The sequence below is a fragment of the Protomyctophum bolini genome (genome assembly GCF_963924005.1).
Source record: "Protomyctophum bolini genome assembly, chromosome: 14".
In the NCBI taxonomy this organism is placed as follows: Eukaryota; Metazoa; Chordata; class Actinopteri; order Myctophiformes; family Myctophidae; genus Protomyctophum; species Protomyctophum bolini.
In genome coordinates, this window is record NC_137875.1 from 19,190,197 (window position 1) to 19,212,143 (window position 21,947).

A 21,947-nucleotide genomic window follows, 5' to 3' on the forward strand; every position below is an offset into this window, starting at 1 on the left:
TGCTGCACCGCACTGCACTGTTTTTACCCACCCCGCAGAGCCAAGAACACTCATCTTTTCATTGAGTCACAAACTCACAACTCGCTCAGATCTCGCTAATTTTTTTTATTTGAAAGTGCTAATCTAGGAAATTCTGTATTTTTGGTAATTTGGTATATCGTGCGTGTAGGCCGTCTCTACGAAACGGTATTAAGCGGAAATGAAAGTTCGGGAAATCGGATAAGAAACTGAAACTGAACGAGCAAATGGAATCGCGCACAATGCCTGGCACAAGCCAAATAAGTTATTTGACTAGACAATTATATAAACACAATGGACACAAGGAAGTGCATGGCAGGCACTCACTTCTGCTGATTATAGGAAAATTACAAAGAGATGTGTAGGAGAATAAGGAGAGATGAAGCAGCCTGACAGTGACTCTGTGGACATCTCCATTGCAGGTGTGCGGTGCGCACCGCTCTATACGAAACTGATTTGGGTTCTTTTAAACTCCACTATGCGCCTTCCCAAATGTGTGTGTCTCCTACTCTCCATCTTCATGCAAGGGTTTAGACGGTAATAAAGGACATCAAAAGCATTGCAACCCTTTAGGAGGGGCTGGGTGCTGAAGAGTCAGACCAGTGGGGAAAAGTAACTAAGTACATTTCAAGATAATTGTACATTATTTGAGAATTCAAATACTACTTTAACTTCTACTCCACTACATCTCGGGTTCCAAATATTGTACTTTTACTCCACCACATTTATTTGACAACTTTAGTTACTAGTTACTTTGTAGATTTTTATTATAGATTTTGATTACAAAACATACATTAACCACTGCAGCCCTATATACATTTCGGACATTTGAAAAAGCTCATGCGATTTTTCAAAAGATTGATATGCATTTGAAAACTTGAAATTCTGCATTTTACTTTTAGTACTAAAAAGTAAAGTAACTACGTAATGGCATTTTCCTGCCAATACTTTTGTACTTTTACTCAAGTACATTTTAAATTCCGGACTTTTACTTGTAACAGAGCATTGCTACATTGCAGCATTGATACAATATGCCCTAATGCACTAACATTTTAATGATAATATAACACTAATATTTAAAAGAATCTATGTAAAAAAAAACTGGTATTTTTTCAGTAGGCCTATTACTGTATAACCTTGACAGAGATATTTGGCTCCTGTATTAAGTGGTCAGATGGGTGGGCCACGCCACGTGCATTTAAAGCCCTCGCGAACACTTTCCAGATTTCTGAGTGGGCCCTGATCCAGAAAAGGTTGGGGAACCACTGGTCTAATAGCTGCAGCTATACTTCCTTCAGTAATCACGCCAGCGCTCTCACGTTGCAGTCCTTTGTTTGAAGCTTGTGCTCAGCTGCTTCAGGAGCTCTGAGGACTGAGGATATCGCTGAGGACAGATGAGAGAAGCACAGCCTACATAACACAAGCCATTCGCCTGATCAGATGACAATGACATTTCATTCCAATTCAATCCATTCAGAGAGGGCCTTGAGGCTAAACCGAGCAGTTTTTTTAATATAATGATACTGCATTGTGTGGTTGCCACCAATCAAAAGCTAAAAAGAATTCCAGAAATGATAACTAAAACACAGCTGAGCACAAGCTTTTTCCCCTTTAATATAATAAAACAAAAGGGAACATCTGTCGAGCATTACGCGTAATTTCGGTCTGTTATCGCAACATGTGTTGACAATAATATTCTATTATCCGGGTAGAAGTGATCCTATATTGATAGTCTGTTGAAGTTTGTGAAACATTCCTGGGATTAAGACACCTGCAAAATTGGCATACAGCCCCCCCCCCCCCCTAAAAAAAGAGACCAAAATAACAGTAATGTCTACATTCCAAATTCTCCAGATTCCAGGGGCATTGGTAGAGCGTGCTACATCCCCCCTGAAACAACATCTCTTTGCTTTACCCATTTAACTACATGAAGCCAGCTCCCATCAGTGTTCTGGCCATGTCATAACAGGCCAATGTTCAGCAAAAATAGGAAAACATACTGTGGAAATGGGAGATTTACAAGCTCACAGCGCGTATCGACCTGATGCATTGCGACCTTACCTTATAGATTGGCCATTTTCAGTATATATTGTGTAGGGGGATAAAAGGAGTAGTATAGACCCCTGGGGGACCCCAATCAACTGAACTATATATGTTTAAAGTGTTTGAAATACGCTACACAAAACCAAAACTACAAGGACAAGGAGGGGCAGCTGAAACCAGTTACAACCGAATCCCTCCCAGCACCAGAGGCAATCATTTGAGATGGTCAGATGTCACTGTAAACAGACTGTTCATCATGTAGATCAGGGATGGACAACTTTGACGATGGAGAGGGCCACCATATTTCCACACCACACTCACTCCACTCACTCCAGAGTGCATTGCCTATTACTGTCGCAACAAAAATAGCCAATCTACAAGCTCAAAACGCATGCCACTGCGATGTGTTTTGAGCTTGTAGATCGGCTATTTTTGCTATATTTGAATTGAAATCCTGAATAATGCTTTGCTATTTTTGAATTGGAATATTGAAAATTTACATTTTTATGTAATTTCAAATGCCTTTCAAATACCTTTAATTATAGTCATTATGAACTAAATACAAATACATTGGACATAAAAAGACAATAACATTTTAATTTAGACACGTGTGCATAATATTGACACTAAATGAACATATCTCTCTCGCACACACACACACACACACACACACACACTCTTTTTTGAAGCCATATATAAAGTCAAAGTCGTAGGATTGGTTGATGCTTGGTTGACCCCCAATCCAACCCATGTTCTATATTCCACTCTTGGCTTGAGTTTAAATCGGCTGATCATTGTAACTTCCATCCTACCATTCTCCATCTGAAAGTTCTCATTCTGTCAGACTAATTAAATAAAAAAAAAGGCTAGGCAAAATAAGCATCGGCTTCAGCCTAGACCTTTTTGGTGCCACGTACCTCTTTGTATAACATAAATGCAAATGATGAAGTTTACCATGTAACTGTACAGCATTCGTTCATTCATTGATGCCGAGTGCCAGGCAGGGAGGCATTGGGTCCCATTTTTATAGTCTTTGGTATGACCCGGCCGGGGAGCGAACCCCGACATCCCAGTTTCAGGGCGGACACTCTAACCACAAGGCCACTCTCTGGTATATAGTGTAGTATGACATTTTTGATTACCAAGTATCACTTTTGCGTTTTGTTTTGATGAAAACAGTGATATATTGTAATGACGTATGGTAGTCTTTTAGATTTTAAATACAAAGTTATTACCGACACTGCTTATAGCTGATGAGGTAAGGTTTTCTTTATATTTCCTTGCAGTCACTTTACTAAGAAAACATTGTTCTTTCACTCTTTCCGCACAGTATTTCAACTATTTTGGTTTTTTGTTTCAATTAAATTACTCCGTAGTACACTGGGGTTTGTTTTAGTAATCGAAAAGATTTATTCTGCAGTTTCTCATGGTAGTGACTTTCCTACTGGATACTGTCTTTGCATGTCGACTCTAAAAAGAAACGGCTGTCAACTACTAGTGATACAGTAGTGGAAGAAACGCCAAATGTACGTTTTCAAAGCCCCCCCCCCCCCCCCCCCCCCCCCCCCAAATAGGCTATCTACGACGACGCGATACAAACACGTGAGTTGGTAGATCGGCTATTTTTAATAGCCAAAGTACAAAATAGGGTTTTGTAATAATATTCTAAATCTGCAAAGTAACTATACTTCTACTCCACTATTATTTGACAACTTAGTTACTATAAAGTGTTGAAAAATGTATGTCATGTAAGTATAATACATGATGTACAGAGGTAATATCGACCTCTAGATACAGATAGGGCAAGAGCACAAATCTTTGTAAAATATATATATTTATTATTTATTGACAATTAAATATCAGACTCGGATGAGAGAATACACACACACACACACACACACACCTCTCTATGTCTAATTAACATTTTAGTCTGGGTGTATTCTCTGCATTAGGAGGAAAGCAAAAAAAAAAGAAACCGGCAAAATGTTCCGATTAAAAGCTCTCTGACTGGTTCTGAATGTGAAGTCCAGAAAGACAGACAGGTCATATAACCCAGACACCTCTCTCTCCACTTGTGGAATTAAGTATCAACAAGAATCAGCCAAACGCCCATCTGTACAAATAATCAAAAGTCCAAGGCAGGTGGTTATAATTTTACATAACGGACGAAATACTTTGCCATCATAAGCAAAAAACTATTCCAGGTTTCTCTGACACATACTGTACATGGGAGTATCTAGATTCATACAAAAAGGAAGAGAAATCTTAATAGTTACATTATAAAAGTGCTCAGATGATGAGCCTGTGCTGGAACTCATAGTTCTACAGTGCTGCAGAGTGCAGGCATGGCTAGACCGGTGCGTCTCAAAGTGACACCTCAGGGCTCCTTGAGGCGGGAGTTCAAAATGGACCCTCACACGTCTGTTAACTCTGAGACAGTGCACACTCTCAGAGTTATTGGGGGGAGGGGGGTCCTTGAAAGAAAACGTAGTTTGAGAACCACTGTTCTACACTCTGCTGCATAGTGCAGTAATGGCTGGACCAACAAAGGTTTGAAGAACCAACTACCATTTGTGCTCAAGACAACACATCTGAAGAAGACTTGTTCCAAATCCATACGTACCACACTGATCGACACCAGCACCAGGCCAGCTATATTCACAGTCAATCTCCCAAAAATAAATTATAAGATTAACTGTGATATAAAGCCTACTTTGACAAACAGGCTGGTATGACATGCCACAAATAGCCAATCTACAAGCGCTTTAGGTCATCTATTCTCTGCACACGACACCCATTTAAATCAGGCTTAAAAGTGTGAAATCTTGCCTGAAGCAATGAAAGAAAAAAAAGAACAAAAACCAAGAAATAATATACACATGATCTGCCGCCCTTTAAACTTCAGGTAAAAAGATGCAAACAATGAAACGGAGTTGCAGTAGTCACAGTAAACAATGTGTGTGTTTTTTGTTTTTACAAATATTGTTAAGTACACTTTAAACTAAAAATAAATAGTGATGAGATGAAACATATACAGTAAGATCCTGAGCATTAAATCTGAAAGTGTAACTATGGACCCTCTTTTTTTCCACTCTGGCTTTTGCAGTGTAGAGGGGGCTGAACATGACCCTACATAAATAGTCTATTGCTCCATACTGTATTTCATGAGAAGATTCCTCCAAATACAGTTTCACAATACAAGCAGAACTACCTCCACCATCAGCAATGCTCCAATTCTACATGAATGAACACCTAGTTACAGCTCAGTTGCACACACACACACACACACACACCCACACACACACACCCCCCCACACACACACAGGAAGCTCGAGACATAAATAACAGTATTTCGCCCCAAAATCAGAAGATAACACCACTTACATAAACATTCTATCCCATTTACTTTGTATCACAGTTCAATCATTCCGTTAGTGTTTTGATCTTGAAAAGGGTCGGAGTGCAATTTGAACCAAATTAACCCTGGCATACTACAAGAGCTACAAGTTCACCTTGGTGGTTACAGTCTTTTAACCACTTCTTAACGACTTTTGCATCTTTAAATACAACTTTGCTTTCCTGACACCTTTGTTAAAGAATATCTGTCCATTGATTCGTCTTAGAGATTAATAAGAAAATAATGCTGTTTGTATTCAAAGAAAACAATTGGAGGCCAAAACAAAGTGCCCGACCAATGGTTTATCAAATGGACCCTTACAGATCTCCAACTCTGAGAGTTATGGGGGTCCTTGAAATTAGTCTGTTTGAGAACCACTGGTTTATGTGATTTGATTATTATATCTTAACATCAAACTCTTCTTTTAATTCTATTCATTACAATATGATCATATCCTAATTTCATTACCGCCAATCCGTGTGTGTAGTTTTCAACTATACTGTACAAAAGAACATTGCAAATTCAGAATGGGACATCATATCTAACAATAGATACGATCACACCCAAGACTAAGCATTTGTCATCAAGGCCCGCTTTTCTTAATTATTACAAAATAATCTCAGATCATAATTTCCACATGCATAAAATAGATAGAAAGTAAATACAGCAATGCCGACAAAATAACAATCTCTTTGGAAAAGAAGGCTAAAAAAACCATAAAAGGGTTAATTGTGCATGGTTTGATTGGAGATAAGAGAGGCCACGCCCTCTTTGTGAGCAGGAAAGATGAGGTATGAGATAAGTTGGGTCTCGGTGAAATTGCCAGGTCAGAGGCGCTAGATGGAGTTCGACAGGGCAACGAACCGGGGCCTCCCGAATAGTTTTAGCACTATGGCTGCATCACACCAAGAGTGCTACGCTTAATACATAATCTGTCACATCGTGGTGTGCGCCAAAAGTAGCCGATTTACAAGCCCACAACGTGTTGCGTTGTGACCCATTGTGAGCTTGTGAATTGGCTATTTTCACTGTGTGCGACACCGGCGTTATAAATCAGGCTTTGCTTGAAACATTCAAGAGCACAATAGCATCACCTTGTCTTAAGGTTCAGGAGGGGGGACCCTGCTGTGCATGACAGGGTGGGTGACATCATCCCGTTTCCTCCTCAGTTGTTGCCAAACCGTAGTTCAGAGATGTTTGCTGCTTCTTCTCACTCCATCTTTGACATCTCATACTTTGTGGTCATGATTTCCTGAGAAATGACATGCAACACGTTTACGTCAGATTCAAGCTCTTTTGTCGGTTAAATGAAAGGAAACCACTAAACATTTTCATGATAAGTCAGTAAAACCACTGGTTTGAAGCAAATTAAGCTATGAATTTAGAGACGGAACAAGACGGGGGGTAAATTTCAGTGCAAGCGGACAATAAAGTTGTATCGTAAAAACAGTATGATGGATCTCAGACTTATGACTACATATTAGGGCAAGGTTTCAGCCTGATTAGACCACCTTTCGCTTCACATTATTTCCATTACAAAATTAAATATATATATATACACTGACTGTATTAACTAACTGGTATAATCGCAATGTTTCTGGCCTAAGTTTCACATCTACAATCCTATCTAAATAAAGCTAAATCTTCACAATAAATCAATCACAATAAATGTAATGAAACCCGTAAAACATCATTATCCTGTCAAAGATCCCAGGAATAAAATAGATAAAACATCTGGAATTCTAAAGTGAACAATAGGTACGGTAGACAATAAACTGGAAATTCCATATGAATTATAATCATTGGTGTAATTCATCCATTTGCAACAAAGTAACTGTAGCTGTTTATGTAGAGCTCCTCAACTCATAGAGCATTGAAGTAGAGGTTTCTACATCCTCAACTCGTAGAGCATTGAAGTAGAGGTTTCTACATCCTCAACTCGTAGAGCATTGAAGTAGAGGTTTCTACATCCTCAACTCAGAGCATTGAAGTAGAGGTTTCTACATCCTCAACTCATAGAGCATTGAAGTAGAGGTTTCTACATCCTCAACTCGTAGAGCATTGAAGTAGAGGTTTCTACATCCTCAACTCGTAGAGCATTGAAGTAGAGGTTTCTACATCCTCAACTCAGAGCATTGAAGTAGAGGTTTCTAGAGCATTGAAGTAGAGGTTTCTACATCCTCAACTCATAGAGCATTGAAGTAAAGGTTTCTACATCCTCAACTCATAGAGCATTGAAGTAGAGGTTTCTACATCCAGAGCATTGAAGTAGAGGTTTCTACATCCTCAACTCAGAGCATTGAAGTAGAGGTTTCTAGAGCATTGAAGTAGAGGTTTCTACATCCTCAACTCATAGAGCATTGAAGTAAAGGTTTCTACATCCTCAACTCATAGAGCATTGAAGTAAAGGTTTCTACATCCTCAACTCAGAGCATTGAAGTAGAGGTTTCTACATCCTCAACTCGTAGAGCATTGAAGTAGAGGTTTCTACATCCTCAACTCGTAGAGCATTGAAGTAGAGGTTTCTACATCCTCAACTCATAGAGCATTGAAGTAGAGGTTTCTACATCCAGAGCATTGAAGTAGAGGTTTCTAGAGCATTGAAGTAGAGGTTTCTACATCCAGAGCATTGAAGTAGAGGTTTCTACATCCAGAGCATTGAAGTAGAGGTTTCTACATCCCGGTTAAGTTCGTATCCAACACCACTGTAGCGGGTCCTAACTAAATAACCAGCACTGGTTCGAGCTATTTAATAGTAACCAAATGGGCCAGTTTGGAACTTTGGTTACATGTTGTACCCTCTCAGAGTTAGGATTGTACTGTGTAGGAGCATAATATGATGCATATACCTCATCGGAGTCGAGCAGCACTGGCAGAGCTCTGAAACGACAGACAGCAGAGGGAAATCCTGCAATTAAACCCTGCAATCTGGTCACGTATGAAAACATTTAATACACACGTTTAATGATGATGCTTACACATCTGAGAGAGAGCTGGGAATGTTGTCCTCCACCCACTTCAGGTCCTCATCCTGTACAGGTGGGAAAAGAGGAAAGCTGAGTAAATACTGCCATCTGTTGAAACATTTAAACCTTTGTTACTGTACCAAAGGGGGGAAAGCCAACATTCCATCTGCATAGAATGTTGTGAACTGGAAATATCTGACACAGTATCAGTCGATCATTCAGGAATTGAACCAATGAAAATAGTCTCTATTGGAGACACTTAGCTGCTGCTGCAATTCGGTTTAATTAAATTTTGAGGATTTATTAATATACTTTTCACCAAATATGTTCCATTTGAGGATTACATTTTTGTATTATCGTATTTATTTACTGTCATTGTATTCTTTCGTTTTAATGTATGCCAATTATTCTGTGGTTGTCTTTATTAATGTGTTTATTTGGCAGTACATCATGTCTACTCTGTTATTGATAATAACTCAATCTTCCTATAATTTTAGATGTGTCTGTCTGTCTGTCTGTCAGTCCTCACTGGCAGCACCAATTACTCTGAATTTTGCACACAGGCATTGACCATTACATTATGCAGGCATGTTCTCAAATTGTACACCGTTTATTCACATTCTTTGGAAAGTCAGATGAGTGCAGCTTCTTTTTCTGGGTTTTTAGACAGCTGGTGGATGGAAAAGAAGCTCCACTTCCGCGGACGACTTGCGCGACGGCCAGATTCCCGGAAACGCTCTCCTCCGCGTCAGTCATCCGCGGAGGTGGAGCTTAATTTCCATCCACCAGCTGTCTAAAAACCCGGAAAAAGAAGCTGCGCACAGCTTCTTCTGTCCGCGGCTGTCGACCGTTTTGCGCTTAAGTGTGGAAACAGTGAATGATGACCTTAAGCTCAGCTTCAGCAGAAAAGTGTACATTTCACTGCAAATGGCTGTCGGACAAATTGGCTGACTCTGACCGGCCCGTAAAAGGTTACATGGAAATGAGAAAATAAAACGTACTTTCTAATTATACCTTATGCGTGGACTAAAATGACATTGCTTTTATTTTTAAGCCCGTTTATCCACTTAAATGAAATCTGTCAATCACACGCAATTCACGGCAGGAAACAACCTGTTACCTTCCTTGTCACCCATCACCCTTCTGGCCCAGCCCTCCACAATATTTTCTGTTTCTCATTTGGCCCCTTGGGAAAAATAATATAAAGAGACACTGACCGGGTTGGCAGCAGGAGACTTTACTGAGCCATTTGAATCACTCTTCGATCTCAGCTTCATGCCGTCAGCTGTGAATATAAAATGGGTCAGTTTTGGGACTGCAGTTCATCATTTCAAAGCAGTGTGTATAATTGTATACTGTTAATTTGAATGGAGAAGATTCCCTTTCTCAAGGTATTACCACACCTAAATTCGTATTGGCAAGATATTCCTCAATCTCCTCATCGTCAGAGTCATCCATCAATGGAGTAAATGCATATCTGAGGATATTAGAGGACAGTGAGTAACAAGTCTCCCCGCACCACTGTACATATTTTCCCTTGTACATCTTGCAATGGGTCTGGTCAACAAGATTCGATACACCACCAAGATACCCATGTACCTGTCTAAATACTTCCTTAATGTAAACGAAGTCCACACCCATAACACCAACAAACCATGTACAACCCAGATTCGGCACAAACAAGGGACTAAATAATTTTCGCTCCTATGCCACCAAAATGTGGAACGCCCTACCAACAGTCATTAAGACATGTGAATCCCTTGACTCCTTCAAAACCGCTCTCAAAGGGCACCTACGGACGGATGCAATTCGAAACTGGCCCCCGTAAAATCTGAATCCCCCCCCCATCCCCTTTTCCCCCCTCACTGTATATGTTTCTTTTCCCTTTTTGCTTCCTTTATGATGAATTCCTGTTCTGTTCTTTAACTATATAGTGTCTATTTGTACGTCTCTAAATGTTTTGATGAATTGAACATGGTGGACCTCTTGTAAACAAGTGTAATGCTTAATTTGGTCGTCCACTCACAGTTAACAGTCTTTGTATTGACTTTGAGTTTGTGCTTGAAATGTACTGTAATTCTGCAAACTGTTAATAAATATTTCAATCAATAATAATAATCAATCAATCAATCAATCCTTATTTTCTAACCGTGTATATGATGATTTCTTCTCTTTTTTCTTTGCATAGAAGTGTATATCTGTAGAAGGGTTAAAAACCACCGTCATGTTTGTGGATGTTTTATTTTAGTCCAATACTTGCCTTTGGTTGTTTGCAGACGGTCTCCATAAGAACATGATGACAAGCAGTATGATGGAGAACAAGAACCTCCAGAATGCATCATCCACCCACAACTCTATCCAGTCCTGCCGAATGAACCACATGGACAATGCAGCATTATTTTAAAGCCTAGATCAGTCATTTCCCCCCCACAAATGTGTACACTCTCGCCCCCCTCTGGCAATGAGAAATACTGCAACTGATTTTCTCTACTACAAAGCATGGTGCAGCAGGCATTGTTTTTTGCTTGTTTTTCCATCGGCTCTCGGTTTAACCACTTAGTATAAACTACATAACCCAATATAGTTTTAATTAACGCCGAAAATAGTTTGGCACCCAAACTTGTGCTGTGGGAGTGGGAGATATCTATAAACAACAGAATGATAATGCAGTTAAAATAGCAAAGTAATAAATAAAATAAAAACATATTTTCTTTTTTAACTGACATAGCTGATAATGAGATTGTGTTAAATGCAAGCCTGTGTTGTGCCTGATTCCATGGCCCAAATTGATAGATGAATACGTTTTTGTCAACGGAAATATCCCAGATCAGAGCTATAACCCATTCTGACCTGAGATCAGATTCATACGAGGTTTCCACTGGACACACACCGGTCTGATTAACCCATTCTGACCTGAGATCAGATTAAAAAAAATGTCAGTCGTTCTTCGATTTTTCAAAAATAGCAGACCTACAAGCTCGTAGCGCGCCACTCGGTGGCGCGCTATGAGTTTGTAGATCTGCTATTTTTCAATAGCTAAAGCATGACATGATGCTAAACACCAAAACGGGTTCCCGGTCAGAATGGGTTAAGAAAGAAAAACGTAACATATAAGTGAATGGATACTCACCGACTGGCAATCTGCTAGTCTGAACTTTTTGGTTGTCCACACCATGAAAATGATGGAAGCTGAAGGAATAGAACAATCGCTAAGAACATAGTTGATAGTTGAAGCCCTACTTTAAGTAAAAAGCATAAGTTGCCACTCACCTATGACAGCAAATATTAGAGTGTTGGTAAAGTGTCTGTAGAGGGACAACTTGACCGGGTTTCTCCTCAGCTTCAAGGTCTTTATAGTTTGTGCCAGGCTGACAAATATGTTAGTGGCAGTCAAGGTAAACATGGATTTATAGATTTACACATCGTGCAATGCAACACTGACTCTGAGTTAAATTATCCCAGAGCATTGCATACAGGATCTATCAGTCTACATCAGTGGTTCACAAACTGTGACCCAAAATAGAAATTAGATGGCCGGGAAATAGTGAAAATAGCAGATCAAGCAAGTTTGTAGATCGGCAATTTCCCCTACTTCTTATTAACATGTGTACTCTAATTTATGAAATTTCTTTGAGTTTTCTTATTTTTTCGTATCCCACAATTTGTGTCAATTATCTAATGTAATCATGGGCGCTACGCTTCCTCTGCAAACAGGGGGGGGGGGGGGGGGGGGGCACCGGACTGACCTCATGCTTCCTTCTATGCATGAGGAGTCAAAGCTGCTTCTTTTCACCCGACAGGGGGGAGTTTCCCCAGTTGGACGTAGCGTGTGGAAGCAAGGAACACATTGTTCCCGACCAGTTCCTCCCCCCCCCCCCCCCATCAGGCACCCCGGCTGGCCAGGGGGAGGTAGTTTAGAGACCACGATTACTGCATGTTTTTTGTGAGGGTACCTACCCTAGGGTGGACACGGGGAGAACATAAAAATTCCACACAGAAAGGCCCTTTCGCCAACCCCGCCTCGGGTATGGGCACTGATGACGCAGAGGAGAGAACACGCCCCCAGCGCCCACAACGTCCCCAGCAGGAATCAAACCCAGGATCTTCTAGCTGTGAAGCGACAGCACTACCGACTGTGCCACCGTGCCCCTCTTTTACTTATTCAAGAAATTCATTTAATTTGGCATTAACCTTAGCTTTTTAGGGATTTTTTTAAAAATAATAATTAAAAGCAAAATGTAGGAATAATAGGAAACAAAAAAAAATAAGGGACCCACAAAAATGTGTCTGCAACCCACAAATAGGCCCCCGCCTCACAGTTTGGTAACCCAGTGCTCTACATTCAAGGAGGCGAGGGTAGAGAAACACCCCAGACAGACAACAGGTATCAGCTACACACCCAAAGGATATCCACCAACAGAGAGAGGAGTCAAGCAGTGCCAGGGGAATGTTGGCCAGCAGAGCCAGGTCAGAATCTTTGGCCTGAGAGAGAAGGGGACAGAGGGGCCGTCACCATATGAGAAAAGAGATGGAGAGAATAGGGGACAGAGGGGGGGACCGTCACCATATGAGAAAAGAGATGGAGAGAACCGGGGACCGTCACCACATGAGAGAACGAATGGGAGAAAAGGGGACAGAGTCACATCACAAGAGTCTGATGACACACAGAGGAGTCATAGGGAGGACTAGGACTGGGCAGTTAACTGAAACCGATATTTAGAATCTGATGTGACTTAATCTTGCTCATGGTTAATCTAATCAAGAAGCAGTGTTTATCATTTTTTGTAAATTTTCTATGTCACCAAATCAAAACAATTCAAAAAATTTGAATAGATTATTTTATAATCGACTACTAAATCAATCAGTCACAAAGAATTGTTCATTAATCGTAATCGAGGCAGAAGTTTGAAATAATCAAATTGATTTGAAGCCATATTGCCCAGCCTTAAGTTAACGAGGATCTTTGTCACAGCGAGGTAGACAGATCTTCACTAGCCCGGGTCCAGTGAGTCAGTGAGTCTCTCACTGACGCCCTGCCGGGCACGCCTCCACTGCTCTCTAGCAGTTTTCCCACTGCCGTGCGAGGGTTTAGAATTCCCCGAAAATAAACAAGCGTTTCTCTAAAATGCACTATTTTTGTCATGAAATGAAATGCATCGCACTGGATCAGCGCAGGCGCAACCCGGAAATGTAGTAGTAGAAAAAATGACTCCGTCTGGTACATTACTTTATTAAAATGGCAAAAGTGTATTTAGAGAGAAGCTAGGGACCTGGGACGCTTTCCAGCTTTGAGAATAGACTTTTCCCAAGGTCTAGCAAGCTTTGTTTCGGTGAGTAGCTATGTCGTTTTGTATATTTTCGGGGAATTCTAAACCCTTCCACGGCAGTGGGAAAACTGCTAGAGAGCAGTGGAGGCGTGCCCGGCAGGGCGTCAGTGAGAGAGACTCGCTGACCCACTGGACCAGGGCTAGATCTTCACCAGAATGAAACAAACCACCCAAAGCAACAAATGATCCAAGTATACAATATCTGGTATTTTTAAATTAAAAGATATTCAGTTATATAACTCAAAGGGGGATTGCTTTGTAATAACAAAAAAAATGATAATTATCACACAGACACACACACTACTAAATTGTGTCCTGGGCTCAGCATCATGTTGAGTATTTTGGAAGGATATGAACCAGACGCAACCGGAGTCAAACACGGCCAGAACAATGGCTCCGATGAGATCTGGGCCGTTGTCTCGTTGGGCCTTGGATGATCCAACATCCAAACCAAGAAAATAATACAAATCATGGTGTGGAAGTACAGTAGACTGCTGCCCACGTTGAAATACTCCAAAAACTATAAACACAAGCCGACTCAAAACCTCAGGTCTGTCTGTCTATCCATCTATCTACCCATCACTGACTATCAATTAGTTACTGAATTACTTATAATTCATTGCATGATGAATGAATGGCAAACGTGTCATAAGCTTGTAATTATTTTTGAATATTCTGGCAATTTTTGGAAATGTTTGGCTAAAAGTGGTTAAAGATGAATAATGAATCTAACAGAAACACCATTGGCATCCAATACTACAAGCTTTTCCGTGCTGGGGATAATTGACAAGTAATTTATAATGACAAGTAAAGGTTTTCTCACCCCTGTAATCCTCAGAACACCTTCAATACTAGCGAAGCCGAAGTACAAGACACCGAGCCCCACCACTCTGTGCATCACTGTTCCCAGGCGAGGTCTAGGCAGAGGGATTCATACAAAGACATGATGGCATTACCCGTCATGCTTGTTACATTTAGAGCAGTGTTCATTTTTTTCAGCAGATCTTGTTAGTATTTTGAATAACACCATTTAGTCTTAGTCTTCTGAAATTGTTTAAGTCTTAGTCTAGTCGACTAAACATCAAAAACCTTAGTCTTAGTACTAGATCTTGCCTTACCTTACCCCTCATCCCTAAACGTATTTGCCTTTTTTTACCTTTTAAAATTACTTAAATAGAATAGTTAGTTGAACCATTTTTAAATGCTTTTCAAAATAGTAAAAAATGGCAAATAAGTTTAGGGGTAAGGGGTGGCACAGGATAGTCTTAGTCAACAAAATTAACACTGATTTAGAGGTGCATCGATTGAATCAGAAAAAAGCATTGGACTGGCCTGGCACCTGGCTCCGATTGATTTAGCCACTGATATAAATTGGTAATTGTCCAACTAACCCGATCGCAATCGATTAAAAGAGATGTTATAATGAGTGGGCAACCTTGATCCAACCACATACGCAAAGAGAGAAAGAATAATAAACAGCGATCATTATCTGATGTAAAAGTCCTGAATGGAGCATAAATGACATGCATATACACGTTACCGTCCATATGAACAACCTTCATAGTCGAATGAGACTTGTTGGCTTACTTTACAATGCCGTAGCCAAGGCTGACAATGATGACAAGCAACCGAGCCAAGGTTCTCTTGAGGGCGGAGACCAGCTCAGCAAAGATCAACAAGCCAGGGGCTAAAAGACCAGAGAAAATACCAAATTTGACACACCAACATACGAGGAAGTGGCTTGGCTGCATCAGTGACCAAGTACATTTGCTCAAGTAAAACAATGTTTGCCGCATTTTACTTTTACTTTAAGTATATTTTTTGATTCAGGTTTTAAGGTTTTAAAGCAGAAGCCCAGGGCAAAGTATAAAAGTCACAAGTTCTGAGAAAAAATAAAAACATCATAATCATGTAATAGTATAGCCTTCAGTGGTTAAGTGCAGTTAGTCAGTTACAGATGAAACATTAGGTCAGGAAACAAAACAAAAAACCTCAATGCCCTATCCCACCCTATTTAAGTATACAGTATTTTGATGCTAATACTTTTGTACTTTTAGACTCATGTCAATCTTTTAATACAAAGTATTTCTACATTGTGACATTGCTACTTTCACTCAAGTCAAAAGGTCTGAGTACTTCTTCTAACCACAGCTTGGCATAAAGCGATGAACGGTAAAGAGCGGAAACTCACAGGCAGAACCGACGGTGTTGGTGTTTTCGTACTCGGCGCAGAAGACTGCCTTCTCCACCATGCCCAGGAAGATGACGCCTGCTATCCAAAACTGGATCCTCAGAAGATCCTTCCAGTAGCATGCCGCCCACATGAACCACAGCAGGGCATACAGGATGTACACCACGCACATCACCATGTAGAACTACACATGTCCAAACAAAAGGTTTTTATACAGACATTATAAAAAACGGCAGAATTCCAGTGAGGCCAAATACAATGGCTATCAGATACATTGGAGAACTTTCTTGTGACCACCGCGCTCTCCGCTCTGACTTACATGTATGGTGTGGTGTGCTACGAGCTTAAATCAACAATGTAGAATGTAAGATACATTAGAAATTATAATGATATAAAGTGTTACACTCAAAGCATGCCATGAGACAAAGTGACAAACTGCTTCTTGTCTTGTTGTAATAAAAGCCTGTGTAATTCAGTTCTTCTTATGATGATTCTTGATAAGGCTCATTGGCATGAGCGGTTTTCTGATACACTATGTTGTACTGCAATGATATAATAATAATATTGAATTCACTTACAATCATGAGAGGCCATTCTGTAATGGAAATGAATCCGTGGGTGCCTTTCATGTTGATGTTAACTGGAGAAGAAAAATCGGGGATTATTTGAAAATGAAGTAGAACATTACAAAAAAAAGTAAAAGAAAGAAAACAAAACTGATAATATAACAGATTCAATATCAAATATCAAAATACAAATTAGTAGTAGTGTCAAAAATTATAGCAGGGACATTCTCTTGATTGTACAGGGTTTGATGAGGGCCGGGCCTTAATCTTCGGGTCTGCCTAGTTTTCGCCAGCTGCCGGGCACAGCTGCACTAATAACTTTGGGGCAGGCTCGTCTAGAGTTTGAATAAGGTTTGAATGGACAGGTATCCGTCAAAAGGGAGACATCGAAGAGGAAGGATCAACATATCAGGGAGGGATCTCCATATATTATGGACTTAATTGCAACAGCATGATTGTGTATTTACTATGACATCAGGGATCTCCATCCCTGATGATGTCATGAGACCTGGGCACCATATATGGGGCATTCCCAAGTATGGGGATGATTTACTTCACTTACTTAATCATGATTTGATATAAAGCTGTACTATCAAATAGTTTAAACACTTTCAAACCGACATCCCCATTTTGGGCATGTCATTATAGTTGACATTTTTCAAAAAGAATAGTCAAAATAGCCGATCTACAAGCTCACACAACACGTTGCAAAACACAACGCATTATAGGAGCTTGTAGACCGGCCATTTTCTCTGTGTGACACTATTGTACAACAAAGCATAAAATAGGACATACGTGGTTAAAGGAGCCATTCATGAACTGACCTGTTAAATTCCAGTTGGCCTCTGGTTTATTTGAGGTGATCTTGACAACCAGTAGATACGGCCCATCCTTCCATGTGGTGGCGATAGTGTCATCTTTCAGTCTCGTACTGCTGTTCACATCACCACTGCTGCTGCTACTGGCAAACTCTTCAGTTATCCATCTGGTATAATTTTCATCCTGGAAAACCACAAAAATAAAAGTCACTTCACGACGTTCGTGAAGTTAATCCCTGCCCATGCACCCGTCTGAGCCGATTAGGTATTTTTTGTATCCTGGAAAATCACAAAACGTGTTTAAAGTACAGGTACTGTAAAATAGTTAATCAAACTAATTTATTTAACTATTATAAAATATTATTGATAATTTAATAAGATAATCAATTCATAATCCCCATCATGGGCATGTTGAAAGGTAAAAAGAAAGTAGAAACAATTAGAAAAACAGTGCACAAAAATAGTGACCTTAATCTATTAAACACTTATTATTGTTATTTTGTACTTGTCAAACAATGGTGTCGTGCAAAAGTTGTGAAGCTAGCCAATCAATCTTACATTACAAAAACGTATGTACAAAAACCCCACTACTAATGCCCTCCTTGTGTCTGGCACTGTAAAAAATACTATCATAAAACCACAATTATTTAAAAGCTCTTATCAAGTTCATGGTCTGGTCTGAACTGAAGTCCATAATTAAAAACAAAGTCAAATTTATTTTCTTACTGGTGGGGCCCCCTCAATAGGGGGAGACACTTTGCGTGGCTGTGCCTTGGCTTTCTGGAAGAAAAAAACAACATTGACAGAACTTAAAGGTATGACTTGCTATAATATTCAAACTATATTAGAGTGTAAGGTAAAAGGGAGTATAATACACTCCCATTTCCAAACATTATGCAAGCTTGATATTTGCTTCTATTTATGTCTTATAATACACAAGACTACACACTTTACACTTATTTGTTTTGATATTGTTACTCCATTTTAATTTTACTTTAAATGTAACAGAAATTTGTGGCTAGCTTGCCAGCCACCAAAAATAATTTCACCCACTCTAAACACCGTTAAACTTGTGATATGACAATGAAGTTGAGAGGAAGTTGTCTTACGCGGAGCATGGTAAAGGAGTGCAGTCCACTGTTACACGTTAAGGGGCTGTGTTTGTGTTCAATGTATTCTCCTGGTCCCAGGGGGTTAGGGTCCATGCTCTCCCCTCGACTCAAAGGTGTTTTCTCATACATTTCCTGAGTAAAAAGACAGGCACGATTCACATGACCAATGAAGCTCCAATAAAGACCCAAAGCTTAGTCCAAGAGCAGAGTCCTAATGATTACTAGTTGTACAAAGTACAGTGAGTGCTGCTTTACTTACGTCAATATTATTGAATTCATTGTGACATGGGTAGTACTTTAAATACCACTGGATGGTTAAAGTCACCTCTTCTGGACAGCCAAAGGATACGACTGACAAATGGAGACAAAAGCATTCATTTGAATGAAGAAAAATCATGAAATCTGTTAACTTTAATCATTAAAAATGTCCACAATACCAATACCATTTTACCATCAATCTAAAATATGAAAGCCTACACGGCGACGTTGTACGCTTGATGCAGTCATAAAACAAAGTAGAAAATATAGTAGTAATATTATACATCCTACCTTTCAATTTAACATCAGTGTCTTTATACATTGATTTCCTTAACAGCAATGGTCTTGAGGTCTGTGACGGATTTAACAGAGAGAGAGAGAGGTGTGAGACAATCCACTGAAAACCATGGCATCTCACCTTTCACTGCAACTTGATATGGAGGCAGGCAGGGCACAATCACAGTGGAAAAGACTGGAACTTTTTTACTACACTGAAATATTGATGAAAGCCAGCTAGTTCTCCAAGTTCACTATGTCTTAATGTCAATACTGAGAATGTCTTAGTGAGTATCGCTGACGTGGGGGATGTCTTTCACTCTCATAGGAGCTAAATTAAACCGGCTAACTGCTATTGATGACAGGAAAAAGGCTGCCTAACCCCGGCTAAAGAACAAGTCAGACAAGTCTTGGTTTGTCCTAGCCATGATTCATGACTCTGGCAGTCATGTTTCAGGGCTAGGTTTGTCCTGCGGTCTGTCTGTCACATTGTTACGTCCATGTTTATCGGCAAAACAGGAAAACAGCCAATGTGACAACTTAGTACACAGCTGTTGTCACAAAGGACTCTACACATTCCTTGATTCAAGTCACAAGCATTGCATGATCTGCTTGCTAGCAGTTTTAGCACAACAAGCTAGCCCCTGGCTGATCATAATACTAGCATGTTTCATGTTTGTTTACTCACGTTGACAACGGCAACGGTCCACTGTCCCGTCTCTGGCGCGCCGGTGACGGTGTCCCCCTTGCTCAGTAAAATGGTTGTCAACAGGTAGAGGACAATGGGACTGAAAGCTGCCGTGGAGGGACGCACACACATCATCCACGTCCTCATCTTCACTCCAACAGCCATGATGATAGTATAATGGTTGGTGATGGTCGCAGGCTGATGCGCATGCGCCCCACCACAACACCTGAGAAACACGTCACACAAAACAGTAGTCACTGTCCTCTGGTCTGGTGATGCGCGGCGCAGAGCCATATGCGATGTTACTGAATTGTTGAATACATGATTGATTTGATCTAGTAACAATTTTATTCAGAATGATATTTATTGTCACATCACAGGTGTATAGGGGAGGGTTCTGATAAAGTAACCCATTTGATATTGCATCAGTTAGTTCAAATGGTTCAAACCATGGTAACAAGATAACTCACCCCTTTTACCCTATTAGGTGAGTTGTCCGGACAACTCACCAAAAAGTGCAGACAACTCACCAAAAAGTGCAGACAACTCACCCCGGGGTGAGTTGTCTGGACTTTCGGGTTGAGATGTCTTCACTTTCGGGGTGAGTTGTCTGACTGATATGTACTTTTGGAGCTCTTTTATATACTTTACTGAATATTTCACCAGAATACTTTACTGAATATTTCACAAGAATATAACACAAGAGTCAAATGTACGGTCAAATGTAATGTATTTTATTTAAATATAGAAACAACAGTTTTTACAAAAAATATAGAAAAAAGGTAAACATAAGTTTTTTCAAAAAACATCAGTTTAGAAACAACAGTTTTGCAAACAATTGCAACTTCAGGACATATACAACCGCTCCATAACCAAAAAAGCTATTCAGATTTACAATGATTCTACCCCTCTTCGCTCTGAATTTGACTTGTTGCCATCGGGCAGGAGGCTTAGGGCAAAACTAGCTAAAATAAAGGGTTACAAAACTTTGTTTGTGGACATTTTACATAAGAATTGTAAATAAGAAAATGTTTAAATAGTTCACCTAACACCCACTGTTCATGATCACTGTTGCTGTGTTTATGTGAATGCATTTTATATAGTATTTTAATGCATCTGTGTATTTTATGTAATGTTTAATTGTTGTAACTGACTGCCTGGTGTGCCAAAGACAAATTTCCATTTTATGTAAATGTAATGGACAATAAAGTTTTCCTTATCCTTATGTTTCATAAATTCCTGAAAAATGAACGTTTTGGAATTAGGTGGTTTCTTCCAGGCAGCATATTATATCTATCAACACACTTGTTTTATTAGCATTCTCGTTTGCTTTACTTTCACCTGTCTCCTTTGCACTTCTACTGCCTGTCCAACCCCCAGTGAATGCTGAGTTGGTGTGCTGCCACTCTAGGACAGCAGGGAGAGCTTTTCCTCCTTTAGCAGCAGCCATGGTGGCATGGCCTGCCAGGGCTAGGCTCTCACAGGGAAATTCACTCCACTATTATGTAAGTGTAGCATCCCTATTCTGTGGTCGCCAACTATGTCACAATTTCTCCAACATTTGTTAGTGGAGTTGGACTTAAATGGACAGGCTGTCCATTGAGGACTACATTCATTTTCACTTTCCAGTCAAATTCTTTCCATAATTGGCTCTCTAGCCATCTATGACAGTTAGAACATATCTTTTCCCAAACATTATCCTCTACCACAATGCTCAAGCCTTAACTTTTTATACAAGAGACACTTGTTTCTTTGTTGGGTGTTCAGAGAGTTAAATGAAATGTTGCTCTATATTATTCGGTATTCATTTAATAGCACCCCAGTCTTTATTTCTTGTAATATAATTTCTAATTTGTAGGTATATCTATATAGATCTGTTGACGGCAGGGAAAACTTATCTTGAAGCTGTGAGAAAGATTTAAATACATTCCCGTCAAACAGTTTGTAATTAACCCTCTTTCTGCCCATATTTTATATGCATTACGCACATATAGAATAGAATAATAGATGGAATGTTTCCCACAATAGGCATAGCTCTTGATAGAGCCGTAACAATTTACTTTGGCTGTTTTTGCACCGAGACCCAGATTTTCAATGTATGTTTAACCCATATATTGTTTATTTCTCCTTCCCTCTTTCGTTTTCTCTTGTGTTATCTGTTTGTATTAAAATAATGTTATTGTATCCAACGACGTCGAGTCTGTGGGGGCTATGGGGCTGTAGCCCCCATGAAGAATTAAATAGCCCCTTTTAGCCCCCATGAAGATTTTCGTGGACATTTTATATT

At 39.9% G+C, this 21,947-nt stretch overlaps 1 protein-coding gene across 2 annotated transcripts; it reads right to left on the reverse strand.

Annotated features, from left to right (window-relative positions):
* Window positions 1-3,878: 3,878 nt before the first annotated feature.
* Window positions 3,879-19,817, reverse strand: tmem87b (transmembrane protein 87B). 2 transcript variants are annotated; one of them, XM_080782688.1, is made up of 19 exons: window positions 19,661-19,817; window positions 18,988-19,048; window positions 18,698-18,789; window positions 18,436-18,570; window positions 18,053-18,106; window positions 17,333-17,510; window positions 16,521-16,582; window positions 15,943-16,126; window positions 15,339-15,438; window positions 14,575-14,668; window positions 12,831-12,906; window positions 11,695-11,799; window positions 11,555-11,613; window positions 10,685-10,788; window positions 9,828-9,901; window positions 9,642-9,709; window positions 8,437-8,489; window positions 8,308-8,338; window positions 3,879-6,710 (listed from the first exon to the last, which is right to left on the reverse strand). In XM_080782688.1, the coding sequence occupies exons 1-19, from the start codon at window positions 19,805-19,807 to the stop codon at window positions 6,669-6,671; spliced, it is 1,719 nt and encodes a 572-aa protein (XP_080638814.1). In that variant the 5' UTR covers window positions 19,808-19,817; the 3' UTR covers window positions 3,879-6,668. The 2 variants fall into 2 exon arrangements, with proteins under 2 accessions (XP_080638814.1, XP_080638813.1); XM_080782687.1 differs by lacking the exon at window positions 12,831-12,906 and adding an exon at window positions 14,101-14,179.
* Between the last annotated feature and the right edge of the window lie 2,130 nt (window positions 19,818-21,947).

What these genes read in the sequence shown, in the direction of transcription:
- tmem87b (XM_080782687.1), bottom strand. Translation starts at nt 19,807, where the DNA reads ATGAGGACGTGGATGATGTGTGTGCGTCCCTCCACGGCAGCTTTCAGT. An exon ending in CCGTCTGCAAACAACCAAAG is followed by an intron (nt 9,902 to 10,684) that starts GCAAGTATTGGA and finishes TAATATCCTCAG; the next exon opens with ATATGCATTTACTCCATTGA. An exon ending in CCCAGCTCTCTCTCAGATGT is followed by an intron (nt 8,339 to 8,436) that starts GTAAGCATCATC and finishes CTGTCGTTTCAG; the next exon opens with AGCTCTGCCAGTGCTGCTCG.